The 14,843-nt window shown below is 39.4% G+C and overlaps 2 protein-coding genes across 2 annotated transcripts in view; one reads left to right on the top strand and one right to left on the bottom strand.

Annotated features, from left to right (window-relative positions):
- The window catches only part of LOC307046076 (serine palmitoyltransferase 2-like), a 28,943-nt gene extending 24,284 nt beyond the window's left edge, over window positions 1-4,659 (bottom strand). The window contains exons 1-2 of the mRNA XM_079692223.1: window positions 4,295-4,659; window positions 1,259-1,453 (exon numbers count right to left, since the gene is read on the bottom strand). Of these exons, the coding sequence (XP_079548349.1) occupies window positions 1,259-1,453; window positions 4,295-4,453 (354 nt within the window). The 5' untranslated portion in view covers window positions 4,454-4,659. The remainder of the gene's footprint in view (window positions 1-1,258; window positions 1,454-4,294) is intronic.
- Window positions 4,660-6,392: 1,733 nt separating this feature from the next.
- Window positions 6,393-12,744, top strand: LOC307046893 (semaphorin-4E-like; the record flags this gene model as incomplete). The annotated part of the gene is made up of 15 exons (XM_079693558.1): window positions 6,393-6,466; window positions 7,596-7,702; window positions 8,506-8,651; window positions 8,841-8,903; window positions 8,996-9,091; window positions 9,637-9,736; window positions 9,910-10,020; window positions 10,128-10,276; window positions 10,383-10,558; window positions 10,656-10,806; window positions 10,887-11,109; window positions 11,198-11,316; window positions 11,443-11,609; window positions 11,930-11,979; window positions 12,137-12,744. The coding sequence occupies exons 2-15, from the start codon at window positions 7,606-7,608 to the stop codon at window positions 12,742-12,744; spliced, it is 2,256 nt and encodes a 751-aa protein (XP_079549684.1). The 5' UTR covers window positions 6,393-6,466; window positions 7,596-7,605.
- Window positions 12,745-14,843: the final 2,099 nt, after the last annotated feature.

Here is a 14,843-nt window from a genome sequence, read left to right as displayed (position 1 = left end):
AGCTGGAAGGAATATGATCTTTCACATTAAAACACATGACTGACTGTTCATGTTCCTTGGGTCTTGGTGGAAACATCCGTTGGGGGGAACTAATGACTTCCCCAAGTCTATCTCACTAGCTTCCTTTCCTCAACATAACCAAATACTTCGAAACAATGGGCTTCACTATCAAAAGTCACACAACAGGTTGAAAACAATCCCAGTGGTCAAGGACGTGTTCCAAATGTTCTGATAACTCCGCCATTGGCTGTTTACTGACACAATTCAACCTTAGGCGCACATTCCACTGAATTGCAAAGAAAAAAAAGAGCGATTTAGGGGGACTATTATGATGTTATATTAGACTCTGTCAATGTGATAGTGTTTCAACACAGAGAAAGGCTCATCTTATCATCAATTTCCATTTTGTGATATCATTGTGGTTGACAAGATCACATCAAATGCTCTGAGGTTCTGTTTGCAAAGTGTTGTTTCCTCTTCAAACACTTAAGAACTGCTGCTAACAGTGTGTGAAATACGAGAGCCCCGTAGTTTCGACTGTTGGTAAACTATGTGGAATGCAAATATCACTTTAGTCCAGTCAAGTTAACAAAACAAGAATTGGATTAAGTGTAGTTTTTTTCCATTCTTTGTCACTGTTGTTTTGACATTAGCATGGAAAACTTCCATACTAGAAGCAGCACGTGCTCAGCCTAGCAAATCACTTCCATTCAACAGTGTGCTGAATGCACACATTTCTGCCGATGCGAGGAGCAGCTGGCTCAATCTGGCAACAAAAAGAACATATCGACAGTGTTCTTATGAGAAATCTTACTGCTAGAAGAGTGGGCACTGTAGGTTTATCCATAGGGTATTAAATAATGAGAATAGGTAGCTAACGTTAGCTAGCCAACTAACTAGAAAGATAGACAGCTAAAGTAGGCAAGTTGGCTAGATTGGTTATCAGATAGCTCACAATTGATAGGTAGTTAGATGCACAGGAAGGCATTACAAAATGTCCCCATATGAGATTTCAGGCCCTTTTTATACATCATCCTGCAGTCACCAACAGAGAATGGAAGCTGTATAACCATTTGGCTGCAGTGTAGCAGTTAATGTTCTCTAATATAATTCATGATGTATAACGCTGCTATTGCCAAACCAGAAAGAAAACAGATTTGTCTTTAAACAGGAAGTCAGGGAGGCTACATAAAGGAATACAAAGCTGTGCACTAAAGGATCAGGTATGTTTAAACACCATATTGTGTTCTTCTCCTACCCTCTGTTCCTCCTTCTCCCCGGCGATGTTGCATCTTTCGATCTTCCAGTAACGGAGAAAGTCTCGCAGGTAGCCGAAGATGGTCAGAATGCCGTAGCTCATGTAGGTGAAGACAGCTGGCAGCATGGGCGTCTGCTCGTAAGACTCAACAAAGGGCCGACTGTACGGGACGCCATGATGCGATGTTGCATTGACCTGGAGACATGGAAAGCAAGCATTGTAGATAAATGACATGCACATAGGAATTGCCAGTTTTAATCAAATGTATCTCCCAATAATATTACTATTTATTTTCATTTGGGAAATAAAAATATTATAGATTTTGAAAAATGTAAATGTTCTGGTTGGAATATGCCCACAACAGAAAAGCTTAAAAGTTGACAGAATAATCATTACAATTATCTATTAAGTACTCAAACTAAATATTCTGTTTGCGGTTGGTTTTATGTGGACCCAGTGCAGTGGTGGAACTAAATGATGTACTACTTTTTTAACATTATACTACACAATCATTCAGGGGACTTGGACATTGTACTTCTAACTCCACTACATTTCTTTTATTACTTTAGTTAGCACAGTCAGTATGATAAAAAGAAAGACTTTTTTGAACATCTACATGTCACAGTACAGGCACAAAATAAAAATATGAACCTGAAAATTAGTATAATAAGACCTCTTCAACCTTTCATGTTAAAATACACTTTATATAAATGTGCAGCCTGACATCCTGTGACTTCCTCTCCTTTTTTCCTAATGAGAAAACACAGTTTGTCTTCTGTTATAGTTGGCTGAGATTGCTGCAACTCATTTAAAGGTGACTTATGTGCAGTCTTATTGTAAGTGGAGGGGAGATAACATGGTATTAGCTCTGGTGCAGCTGTACACTAACTATACAGGGAAGAAAAGACTGTTTGACAAATGACAGGGGGGAAAACTTTTGCATTCCAAATATGGGAAGATCTAGCTTGTGTTGATGTTATGCTTTTATGTGCATTTGCAGCAGAGTGACTGATTAATAAACTCAACATGGATATGATCTTTCATACAGAAACTCCACATGTCTATTTTCTGGACAGAAGCTCACTACTCTCAGACTTGATACAGTTAGCCTTCCCCATCATGCGCGTCTCGGTGCTCATGGCTATTAGGCGCTGCATGTGACCAGTCATGCCTCCCTCTCAAATACCTTACAGAGTAGCAACGCTGACATCTGCACGCACAATAATCAGCTGAGGTTCACTCACCACTTTATCAGCCTAGTTAGCTGAAACATGAGCAGAAGAAACGGGGGTTTTCCCAGCACTGCAATGGCTGGTGAGGACAATGACCTGTCAACAGTTATTTAGCTTCAAAATGTCAAGATGGAATTGATTTGAAGAGAACAACCAAGGAAGATGCAAGTATTTTAGCATGTTACTATGGCTTGAAGTAACTGAAAATATCTTTGTTATGGTCATTGTGGAGTGCAAACACATTTTAATAAAAAAAGTTATTCACTCACAAGCAGGATACTTAATGTATTATTAGCTTATTAAAATAAGCTGCAAGATTTAAGCTCATGTGTTTCCCTTTTCCTATATTGTGTTCTATAGCTTTCTGTGCATGTAAATGATCTGCAAAGGCTAAAATCCTTGTGTTGCCTCCAGGGGGAGTTTCTCTCCCACACACTACCCCCCACCGCCTGCCTGCTAGGCCTACATTGGAATCTTTGTTTACTTCTGTAACATAGTGACAGCACTATGTAACACTCATGCTTCTATTGGCTAGGCTCCAACACATTGTACCTAATATGCTAAGGGTGGGACATCTCTGAGCAGCTGACCAATCACAACAGAGCCGGTCAGCTGACCAATCAGAGCCAACTGGGATATCACAGTAGAGGCACAACATATAAATATGAACCCTAAATTAAGGCTCTTTAAAAAAAGTAAAACTCTGTATCACAACATGACAATGAGTCTGAACGTTCACAATGTCTGAGGGGACATATTCATTTTCACAGAGGGTGAATCCAATGGTGCAAAATTAATGAGCGAGCGCCCTAGGAAAATGTTGTTTTGAGGCACGCATGTAGTCTCTATGGACAGCAGGTGTATTGGTTCAAAGTCTCCCTATTCACTAACTCATCATCTTTTTTATGGAGGGAGTTGCTCACTTTTACAAATATGTATAGCCACTGAAGTGTGCAATATACACCATCAAATGAGCCTAAATGCTGACGAGTATGTTATAGGTTAAACAACGGAAACAAGAACACAAAATAATATACTAAAGTGTGCACCACATAACAATTACCCTACTTACTAAGATGAACTATGTCTAAAAATTATGATTTCATCCAGGGAGAGAAATGAACTGCCCCAAGTTGTTTGACTAGCTCTGATGTAAGTGCATCATGAGCTACTTGATTATTTTAGAAATCGTGGTTATATCTTCGTCACAAGTGAACATATGTTATCAAATTTGGAAAGAGGTCTGCAGAAAGACCTCGTCTTAAATTCGGCATAAATATTATGAACTTAAATTCAGTGCAATATGTCACGTTTTGGAGTTGTCACACCCGCCTTTTTTAAAAATCAACCTCCCTCTTATAAAATAACTGAGTGGGCGGTGGAACGCAACACGAGACCCCTCATAAAGTTTAAATGTTAACACATTTAGATAATAATTGATGCAATTCTGATGCTGCCGATTTGAAAAGAGTATCGCAACGATTCAGATCAATGGATTTATTAATATCTTTTGGGTGAATATAACTTTAAGAAAGGGCGACAACTCTTTAAACTATAGTATTTCATACGGGATTTGGCGTTCGCTCGGTAATCGAGAAAAGCAAAGCTCGATGACAACAAACTGTCAGATAATAAAGAGCAGGGCTCAGTTAATACATGTAAGCTGTCATACAGTGTTATACTAATATCGCCTAAGTTCATAAACATCACAACATGATAGCTTGTCTGGGTGTTTCCGGATCCACACAACAGATGCCTCCCAGGCTTCACCAGCCTCCACTCCCCGTCCCATCCCGGGCCTCACCTCCTCCTCTTCCTCCTCGGGCTGGCCGTGGTGCTTGGACTTCTTCTCATGGCAGCGGTAGAGGCTCTTCGCCAAGCCGTTTCTCTCCGGCTTCAGTCCGTTCTTCACACGCTGACACACATCCCCGTTCGCTGGCTTGGTGCTGGGGCTTTCGGTCATTGCTGGCCAACGATTGTGGAGCCGCTAAGGTGACTTGCATGTAGGAACACGGCGCCTGCCTGCGGTGCAAGGCGGTGACAGTATCCGAGCTGGGAACGTTTACAACCACACTACAAACTCTTTCACACACGCCCAACGCACACATGCATCACACACACCGAACCCACACTATGGAACCTGAAAATACAGACGCTAGATACCGGAAATCAACGCCCATTATTAATAAGTGAGCATTGGAGGAGGGGCGGGGCCACGTGTTTCACATTTAGAGAAGGGCGGGGCTTGTCGACAAAAAACTTGATTGACACTTGAATCGTTAAGTAAGGGGTTGTGACATTTTTTACAGTGGGAAAGAATAAACGGTAAAGTTACATCAGAGAGTCTCTCTGATGTAACTTTACCGTTTATTTTTCCCCACTGTAAAAAATGTTAAAACGCCCTAATATAATATTCGGATTATATTGTTTTCACAACACATCATTAAATATGGCAATAAAAGCCACTTGTATCCAAATGACAACTTTCAGCTGGAATTATACCGGCTAGATTTTTTATTAATAACCAATTTAAAAAGATGTATGGATGGAAAATGTTCACATTAGTGAAGCAGGAGGAATATAAAGTAAAGTATAACCTAAAACTCTGACACCGGTTATAAAAAAGAGGTCAAATAAGTGCCATGGTATATTAAATACTGATGTTGAGGTCCCAATTTGAGTTTTTTGTTAATGCATTCATTTGCAAATATATAATGTGACCCTCAACCTAACCCTAATGTAATAGTGGTTGATAAAAAGTTATTTAATATTAATATAATATAATGACACTAGTATTAAATGCCCCCTAGAGGCCTGGAGCACTTCCGGAATGTTTTTTTTTTGTATGTGTTTTGGGATTTCTATGTGCTTTGGACTTTGCATTTCGTTTTGGTATTTGTAGCGTTTTTTTTGTTATGTTTTGTTTGATATGTTTTCAGGATTTGTTTTTTTTTTTCATTTCAGGATTTGCAGCTGTTTCCTGCTAATGTATGCGTTTTTGGCCATTGTTCCGCGTTTGCAGAGCCGGCCACCGTAGGTTCCTAAACTAAATGGATTTGAGCCTAAATATTTTGTGGAAATTAAAGTTAGGCTACTCCCTCTGGTGGTTAAATGTTATATTGCTCGAACATGTGTCACGTTTTCATTCGTACTAACTACAGATGAAGGGACAAATACTAGGCCTATTAGATACATTTAACGGGATTACGTAATTATCAGACATAACATGTATTACCATATAGTTCCATAAACAATAGGGATTACCAGGTGGATGACAATGATACAATACATTTGAAAACAAATATGTATATCATAAGTATACTTTTTTCCTGAATTTCCTTTTTGTTTTTTTAATTAGGCTACCTTCATTCAGCTTTAAGTATCCTTTTTAAAAAAAATGGATTTGTACTTAAAGGCAGATGCATCAGAAATGAAATGTTTAAGACAACAACGAAAATATGTTTCAAAATAAAAATATATTGGTGAATGATTTTGGGTTTGTGGTTTATTTTTATTTTCCTTTTAATGATCATCATTTATGCACAGGGGGAGGTGCGTAAATGCGCAGCGCTTTGGAACCATGCCTCTGTCTTCAGGCTGCTGTATAATTACAACTGTCGCGATAAATAAAAAGTTGTTGTAGCCTACATGAATGAGAACATTTTGTATGTAAACATATGAACACAACGTTAATTTTCCGGGTTTTTATTTCAGTTCAAAATGTTAATTTGTTTGTCTTGCAATTAGATACATATCATTTACGTCAAGTGCTTTTGTCCAACTGGTCTTTCACTATATACAGTGTATTGTAGTTGATTTTATGAACTGCACGTACACGCGCTCAAATCGTTCTTGAAAGAATCCCAGAGTTCGGCACAAGTTGGACTGTCACTATGGATACAGGCAGCTGCGAGTGCGCATTAAGAGTTGAACAGAAACAACAAATGGGCTGATCCATTTCCTCGATCGTCAACAGGTAGGGAACAAATGACAAGGGTTGGGAGTTTTTTTTTATAAATGTATTCCGTTACAATTAATAACTAACTACCTGTTAAAAAATTGCCCCAGTAACCTAATCTGAGTATCGAAATGTAAAAGGAATGTAACCTGATTACTTTCCGTTACTTTTGGTTAACCTCAATATCAATGAAAATAAATGAAAGACAAAAATATATATAAATAAGATGTTTTTTTTACTTAAGAGTATTATGTGAGACAATAGAACAATGCAACCTTAGTAAAGAAGAAACCAGTGGTGTTCAGTAAGTACATTTACTCTGTACTCAAGTACAATTTTGAGATACTCATACTTTACTTGAGTATTCTCATTGTATGCTACTTTGTACTTCTACTCTACTACAATTCAAAGGTGAATGTTGTACTTTACTCCACAACATGTATTTGATACCTTTAGTTACTTTACAGATGTACTTAATGATGTGAAATATAATCAACTCTTAAATCAGAGTTTAGTTCCACCTGGAGTAAATTCACAAGCTACCTTGTAGGCTATACAAAGTTATTAAAACTAACTGCACCTCTACCAGCTTTGATAACACTTTAATCATCAATAATTATAAAACATATCATATTATTCTGAAATGGACCAAATCTGCACAATCACTACTTCTACTTTTGATACTTTAAGTATATTTTTGATGCTGATACTTTTGTACTTTTATTTGAGTCACATTTTTGACTGCAGGACTTTTACATGTAATAGGGTTTATCATATTCCTAGAATCTAGTACTTCTACTTTTAAGTATAAGATCTGAGTACTTTTTCAACCTCTGGAAGATCTGCACGTGTGTCCATTAAATAGGGGTTCATCCCTCCAATTATATCTATCTATCTATCTATCTACAGTAAAGATAGTTATTATAAAAAATGTGTCGTCGGATCAGAGATTTTATTTAGAAGGAATCCTACCTTTCATGAAGCATATTCAGGCAGTCTATACACCAACACACCTTTTTGTGTGTCCTTATTACATAATCCTGTTGCATGCTGAGTCACTGCTATGATAAATGATTGCTATGAGAGTTAATATATCTGCCAGAAATCTGATCTAAATTGTATGTTTTATTGACCTACTGTACTACAGCGTATAGGTCATGATGAGACATCCTGTGGTGCTCTGTTGTTTCCTCCTCATCATCGGTGAAGGCCTTACAGTAAGCAACAAACCCCGCAGGAGTGTTTCTTTCCAAGGTAAGGCATATACTTTTGTACATTTAGACTACAGATGATAATTTTAAGCGAGCAATGATGACACTGTATTGTTACAAGACATGCTGAATATACAGTATGACTACAACAGATATACAATTAACAAAATACACATCCACTACCAGTAACAGTTTTGAGGTATAGTAGCCAAGGGAAAACATTACATGCTATTCAGTTGACGCCTTTATCCAAAGGGACTTATATACACTTAAACGTTCATGTCTACCATCTTGCCCAAGGACACTTTGACATGTTGATTGCAGGGTTCGGGATCGCACCAGTGATCCCATAATTGGCAGATTATCACTTTTTTAAATATCCCACTTGTGAATATCTGAAGCGTCTTTGCGTCATTAAAAAGAGCGTTCGCTAACAAGTAACTAAATAACACTACTGAACGCCATCCCATCACGCCAACACAAGTCTGCCTTAGCTTAGCGGTGCTGATGCGCAGTCACGCAACCGTAATTTAATTATGTTTATAACCTAACGTTAGCTTTTTACTTCTGTATATTTAATTTATTTTTCAAAAATCATGAAGTGTAGTTTATTTGTGGAGATAATCCTGCTGAACCAAACGTGTCATGCGTTGCCACAGAGCTTATTTTCAGCAATATACCAAAATCCAATAATAAAATCGGATTGATTTTTTTGTCCTAGATACTTAGATAAATACATTTAAATTACAGGCTATACAGTTGGACAATTGAACATTGAACAACTGAACTGTTTGAGCATAAATAGATCTGAACACCTTCAGCTCCCTGTATTTTTCTGTGGTTTAGACATGAACTTAAAGCAGTTCGAAGAGTCCGGTTTTAGCAGCTTGAGCTCTTTGATGATAAGAGATGATATCGGCCAGCTTGTGGTCGGAGCCAGAGGGAAAGTGTTCACACTCAACTTGGATGACATCACCCAAAAGACCAGTGAGGTAAGACCTTCAGATTTGTACATACCACACCAGAAAAAGAACAAAATAAATAACACGGCTTTCAACAAATCTGCTGGCATAAGAATCACGTACTATTTGAACTATTTATACCACGATAATTCTTTATATTTGCACTTATATTAAGTATTAAAGATGTTCTTGGTCATCCCGTATTCTCTTTTCTTCCAGGCCAAATGGACGGTCAGTTCAGCAGACAAGGCCCTCTGTCAAATGAAAGGAAAGGACACTAAGGTATGCTGAGAAGTAAAATGCAAGTAAGTGCAATATTTCCCAACATCCCAGGTTATAAAGTTTCATTTTAATCACTTTTGTTCTTGCGACAGGAATGTGATAACTTAATTCGGACTCTACAGACACTGGAGGATGGTAAAATGCTAGTGTGTGGGACAAATGCTTTCAACCCTGCATGTGACTACTTGGTAAGTCAATTTATTTAACTTTCAAAACATTTAATATACTGAGATTATGAAGGCAGGTGCTTTGTTGTGTGCTGTTTCTGTTTAATTAAGTAGTTATATTGGATTAAGCGATGTCTATAAACTTCCAATTAATGTTTCTGATCAAATCATATCAAAAAAGATTCAATGACAACGATGACTGGCAATAAGCAGGTATGTAAATGTGCCGAACTGTGGCAACTATGAGGGACATTTTGGAACATCTCGGTGTTTGGTCTGACTGCCATTTTGCGACTGAGGTCAAAGGTCAATATTTCTGAGGGCCTGGTGTAGCCAGCTAATATTTAGGCCAAGTCTTTGTTTTGCCAGTCAGTTGTTTATAGTTGGATTAGCAACTAGAGTCATGAAAATAAAGCAAGAAAAAAAGTGTTGATTGTAACACTTTATAGGTTGTGGATTTTGTCCCAGTTGGGCAAAGCCAGGGTATACTTTTCCCTTGTGCTCAATAAGAAATGAAAACTGATGGATGACTTGGAGTCCCACTACATTAACCTTTGCTTCAACAGACTTTCACAAATGGAAATGTGTCCCTTGAGGGAAATCAGCAGGTGAGTAAGGGGAAAGTTCCATTTGACCCTCACCAACACTTTGCCACCCTAATGAATGGTAAGTACATAACTGTTTACAGATTTTCTAACACTTTGTTTCAGTTTTTTTGTATGACTGCTTTCCTGAGATAACGATCTGGTTGTAATAAGGTTAGGGTCAGAAAAAATGCAACGTTTGTTAGAGTTTTGACAAAAATAATGACGCACAACGGTTTTGTTTTAACTTGACAGGAAACACTTTATACTCGGCCACTTCCTCAAACTTTCTTGGCACAGAACTGGTGTTTCAGAGACATGGACTGAACCCTCTCAAGACTGAAATGTTACTCTCCTGGTTCAATGGCAAGTTGCTCTTACATAGTAAACAGAATCATGCAACATTTTATTCTGTTCATCATCGTACAGACTTGAGTCTTTTGTTTTCCGACCTTTTATGCTTCCATTTTTAGAGCCTACCATGATATCCTTAAGCCTCGTTGAAGCAAGCAAAAACAGTGAGGACGGTATAGACGACTTTGTTGTGTTGTTCTTCACTGAGAACGCTGTAGAGGAACGTCATGGCAACATACAGGTGTCAAGAATTGCCCGTGTCTGTAAGGTCCGTCTGCAAATTCATCCGATTGAGAAACTTAAAAAACCTGCACTATAGCTCAACATATCCATAAATGAAAATTAAGCTAATGGTAATTATAACGATTATTTAGAGTGACATGGGGGGCCAAAGGACCCTGCAGGGAAAATGGACTTCTTTCTTAAAGGTCCATTTGGACTGTCCATTTGGCAATGTTGGCTCCCCATCCCTGGTCCAGGACGCATTCCTTCTCCAAGACCAAAAAGACTGGGGGGATAGCATCTTTTATGCCACGTTCACCATTAACTCGTAAGTCATTGCTTGGACTCTATAAAGAGTATATATTAAGTTATACATGAAAAATGAAATAGAAAATACCTGGAAATCCTTTCTGTGTCTGTCACAGGGAGTCCTCAGGTGCTTGCAGTCAGTCTGCTGTCTGTGCCTACAAGCTCTCCGACATTAGTCGGGTGTTCAGTGGTAGGTTTTTGACTGAGAGTGATACTGGGAGCTGGGACACATACACAGGAGAGGAGCCATTCCCTCACCCTGGTTCAGTAAGTATCAAGCATAGAACAATAAATCACATAATTAATAGGGTTTATCAAATAGATTTGTTTCGGTCTCGTTCTTTCAGTGCATTAACGATGAACTGCGGGCGGAAGGTGTGATGACCTCTCTCGACTTCTCAGACAAAACCCTGCTGTTTGTGAAGAACCACCCTCTGATGGAAGGGGCTGTCACACCGATCACTGGCAAGCCTCTGTTGGTCCGCATTGGGACATTTTTCTCCAAAATTGTAGTTGACCAAGTCACATCACTTGATGGACAACTGCATCAAGTGATGTTTATTGGCACAGGTATGCAACAAGCTTGTGCAGACGTTGTATCCAACCCAATAACACACATGCTTTGGTTTATTCAATCCATGTAATTCATCTCCAATAGACTCTGGTTGGCTTCAGAAGGCAGTGAAGTTTGATGGTGAGGAAGGCCGCATCATCGAGGAGCTGCAAGTGTTTCCAACTCCTCAGCCTGTCAACTTTCTCCAGCTGTCTTCCAAAACAGTAGGGCCCAAGTCCCTAGAGTTGTTTCAAAATTCCAATCAAAAAATGTGAAATTCCCTGATTCCTTGAGACTTGAACAACTTTTAGGGAGTCTCTAAACTCAGTCCTGAACTTTTGTTTCTGTAGGGCCAATTGTACGGTGGTGCCAATGGCGTTGCTGTTCAAGTTAATGTAAGGGACTGTAGCCGCTACACATCATGCGATGACTGCCTTATTGCCAGAGACCCTTACTGTGGCTGGGACATGATCAGCGGCCAGTGTGTGTCAGTTGTCGGCGCATTTCTTAAGTCTATGTAAATGAAAACTCTTATATTGTTTTACTTTCAATAGTCAATTATTACCATAGACTGCATAATCACCATGAAGTTACTCATTGGTGTTTTGACTACGGTTTAGAAGACTTTAGTTTGGCATTTGTCCATTGCCATCTTGTGTTTTTCTTGAACCAGCTGTGATGCATGAAGATGGAAAAAAGAAATGTTGTGACCGAAATGCTAGAATTAACTTCAAAGATGCAAATTAATAAAGTACAATCATTTCTTAATGGCTTCTATAAATCTGGAGGAGTTTTACACTGCTGTCCATTAGAAAGAAATATTTTCTCTTCTTGCAGAATTCAGAGTTTGACTGATGGAGACCTCCAGATGTGCCCCATTTCTGATTGTAAGTCAAACAATAATACATGTTTTATCATTGAAATTATGGTTCAAAGTTGATAACAGATTATTCATATGATAAGACACATAAAAAAAAACCTTAGGAAACATAGAAATGCAACAAGTCTGTTGGTGACTGATTGATCTGGTGTAATCTTCCTCAGTGAAAAAGAAACATCCCATTGTCCACCTGAACATCAGGATAGCGCAGTTCCTTCCATGTTCCCCTGAAACAAACCTCCCAATCAGCTGGCGCCTCTCGGACCGAATCCTCCTTCCAGGTCCCCGACACACTCTACTGAGCCTGGGACTCATCATCAGACCTTCCTATTCTGAGTCTGGCATTTACACCTGTGAGACAGTGGAAACAGTAAAGGGTAAAGTGCACCGGAAGACGGTGGTCCAGTACTTCGTCCAGGTTCAGGACCCTAGCACTCTTGTCAGGACATTGAAGGCAGCTGTTATCGTCTTGTCCTGCTTGCTGATATTGCTCATATGCAGTGTACTCGTGATCAGACACATACAGGCGAAAAAGCAAAATCACATTGGTTGTGGCAACGAAAACAAGAACAACAATCAAATGATCGTTAGTCCTTTCTTTCACTATGACCCTACCTCTGATCGACACTGTGACCAGGAAGAGGAGCAGAGTGTGGAGGCTAGGAGTGTTAAAGCTATACTCATTCTCCCAGAAGTCGCCTTGGCAAACCTAGAGGTGGAGGTGGAGGCAGACACTGTCAACGGCTGCACAGTAATTGAGATCTCAGGGTGAACACCTTCCCTTACAAACTGTTTTGTATCACAGATATGTTCCAATAAATGCAAAATACAAAAGTAACAAATGATATCCAAGGTGAGTGATGATTCAGATTGCAGCCTTGGAGGACCACATTTTATTACAAAAAGAAAAAATCAACTCAAATGCATTGATCTCTCAAAAGTTGGGCGATTTTGTCCTCATGCGCCAATGAGCAGCTCTCATAGGAAAGAACGAGACCCCGCCTCCCACGCTGTATCCAGTTCTTATATACCTCATTCACACCAACGGTGTTTCAGGGCCAGTTCGGAGCTGGAGCTTGAAAAGCACCGGGTTTTCCTCTTCACACCGCAGCGGAGCAGCCTCTTAGCTCCGGAATCCGGTTCATTTCGAGCACCAAAAAATTGTCCGGCCAGAGCAAAAGCACCACATACGTCAAGCTTACGTCGAGGCGGGGGCAGGGGCGGGATCAACTCCTGAACAACAACAAAAAGCCGGCGTTTTATCCAGTTTGTGCACAACGATGGAAAAATTTAACAAGCAGCAGTGGTCTACTGAAGAGACCAGCTACCTACTGGGAATCTGGTCTTCCGAAGAGGTACAGAGGAAGCTGGAGCACAATCGGCCATTGTTGTCGGTGTCAGCTGTGAGGGGTTTCCGCCTGGTTTGGTTTTATGAAGCAGGCACGCAAACGGTTACGTCATGATGCAAACGATGACGCAATGACGCAGCACCAGTCGGACTCTGGGCAGTGTGAAAAGAGCCGGAGCTAAACCGAAGAACTGGTTCTGAACCTGAAAAGCTCTAGCACGGAGCTTGAACCGGAGTTGCGTTGGTGTGAATGAGGTATATGAGTGCCACAGTGACACGTCCTAAAACCCGGGAGTAACTCCTTCCGGTTCCTTCGACAAAAACCAATGCAATTTCCCTATAGGATTTTGGGAAATAGCTCGAAATAAGGTCTGTGGTTGACACAAATTCAAGAGACAGATCACGTTTTGTTCAGCCGGATAATATCCACATGTCTAGCCTACTTTTATAATTTACGAATAATAAATCTATCGATCATAAATCTATCGATCTCAAATCTATCGATTAGGTTTATGATTAGAAAATTATAAAAGTAGGATAGACATGTGGATATATCCGGCTGAACAAAACGTGATCTGTCTCTAAACCCTCAATTTCTAGTATTTATCCTACAATGATTGAAACAGCGCCCCTCTTTAGTGGTTGGAAAATGTCATTGAGTCCTTACGGTAAAAGAAGGTAGTGCAGTCTATCCCAGACAGTCGTGTCGAGCCCACCTGAGAAAATGGTGTCGACCTCCTTTGCTTAGAAACAGCTTAAAGTGAGATGCGGTAATTGTCGTGGCACTGGAGAAATTTAAAAGACAGGATTCCAGGAAGGAAACCATGAAATAAATCCGGCAGCCATTCATACTCAAGCCATAAAGTAATACAAAAGTTACCAACGTCATTTTAAATTGAACAACCGTTAGCTAATGATATTAGCCATGAGCTATTGTTAGATGAGTGCAGTCAGCAAGTTTGCTAGCATCGGAGAAGAGAGAAAATAATGACTTTATTCTCGTAACATTACGACTTTATTCTCGTAATATTACAACCTTATTCTCGTAATTATGACTTTATTCTCGTAATGTTCTTACGACTTTATTCTCGTAACTATGACTTTATTCTCGTATTATTACGACTTTATTCTCGAAATCTCTCTGTTTTTTTTCTTCTAAATGTGGCCCTAATACTCCGGCGTAAGATATAACTCATAGCAAATAAAGTATAAAAATATAAGTAATAAAAAGATAAAACACTGGCATGTAATTTACGTAAGAATAAATAGAATGGTTTTGAATAATAGATGAGAGTAAAATCTATGTCACGTTACAGCCCCGCCCACTTTTGGGGAAACCAACGCAGTCATTTGAATGGCGATCAAGCCTGAAGCCACAGAGATCTTCTTTTACTGTCCTTTCTTCTTAGAGGAAGTACAGAAACACGTAACTGTGGATTTGTTTTAATGTTCAAGGAGCAATAAACGACACAGCAGCTTTTTGGCATGTTAAAACTATTATTTTCTGCCTCGCTCATGAGAGT

The sequence above is a fragment of the Notothenia rossii genome (assembly GCF_949606895.1).
Source record: "Notothenia rossii genome assembly, chromosome: 7".
Taxonomy (NCBI): domain Eukaryota; kingdom Metazoa; phylum Chordata; class Actinopteri; order Perciformes; family Nototheniidae; genus Notothenia; species Notothenia rossii.
Note: the sequence above shows the minus strand (reverse complement) of the source record. Positions and strands in the feature narration are given on the sequence as shown.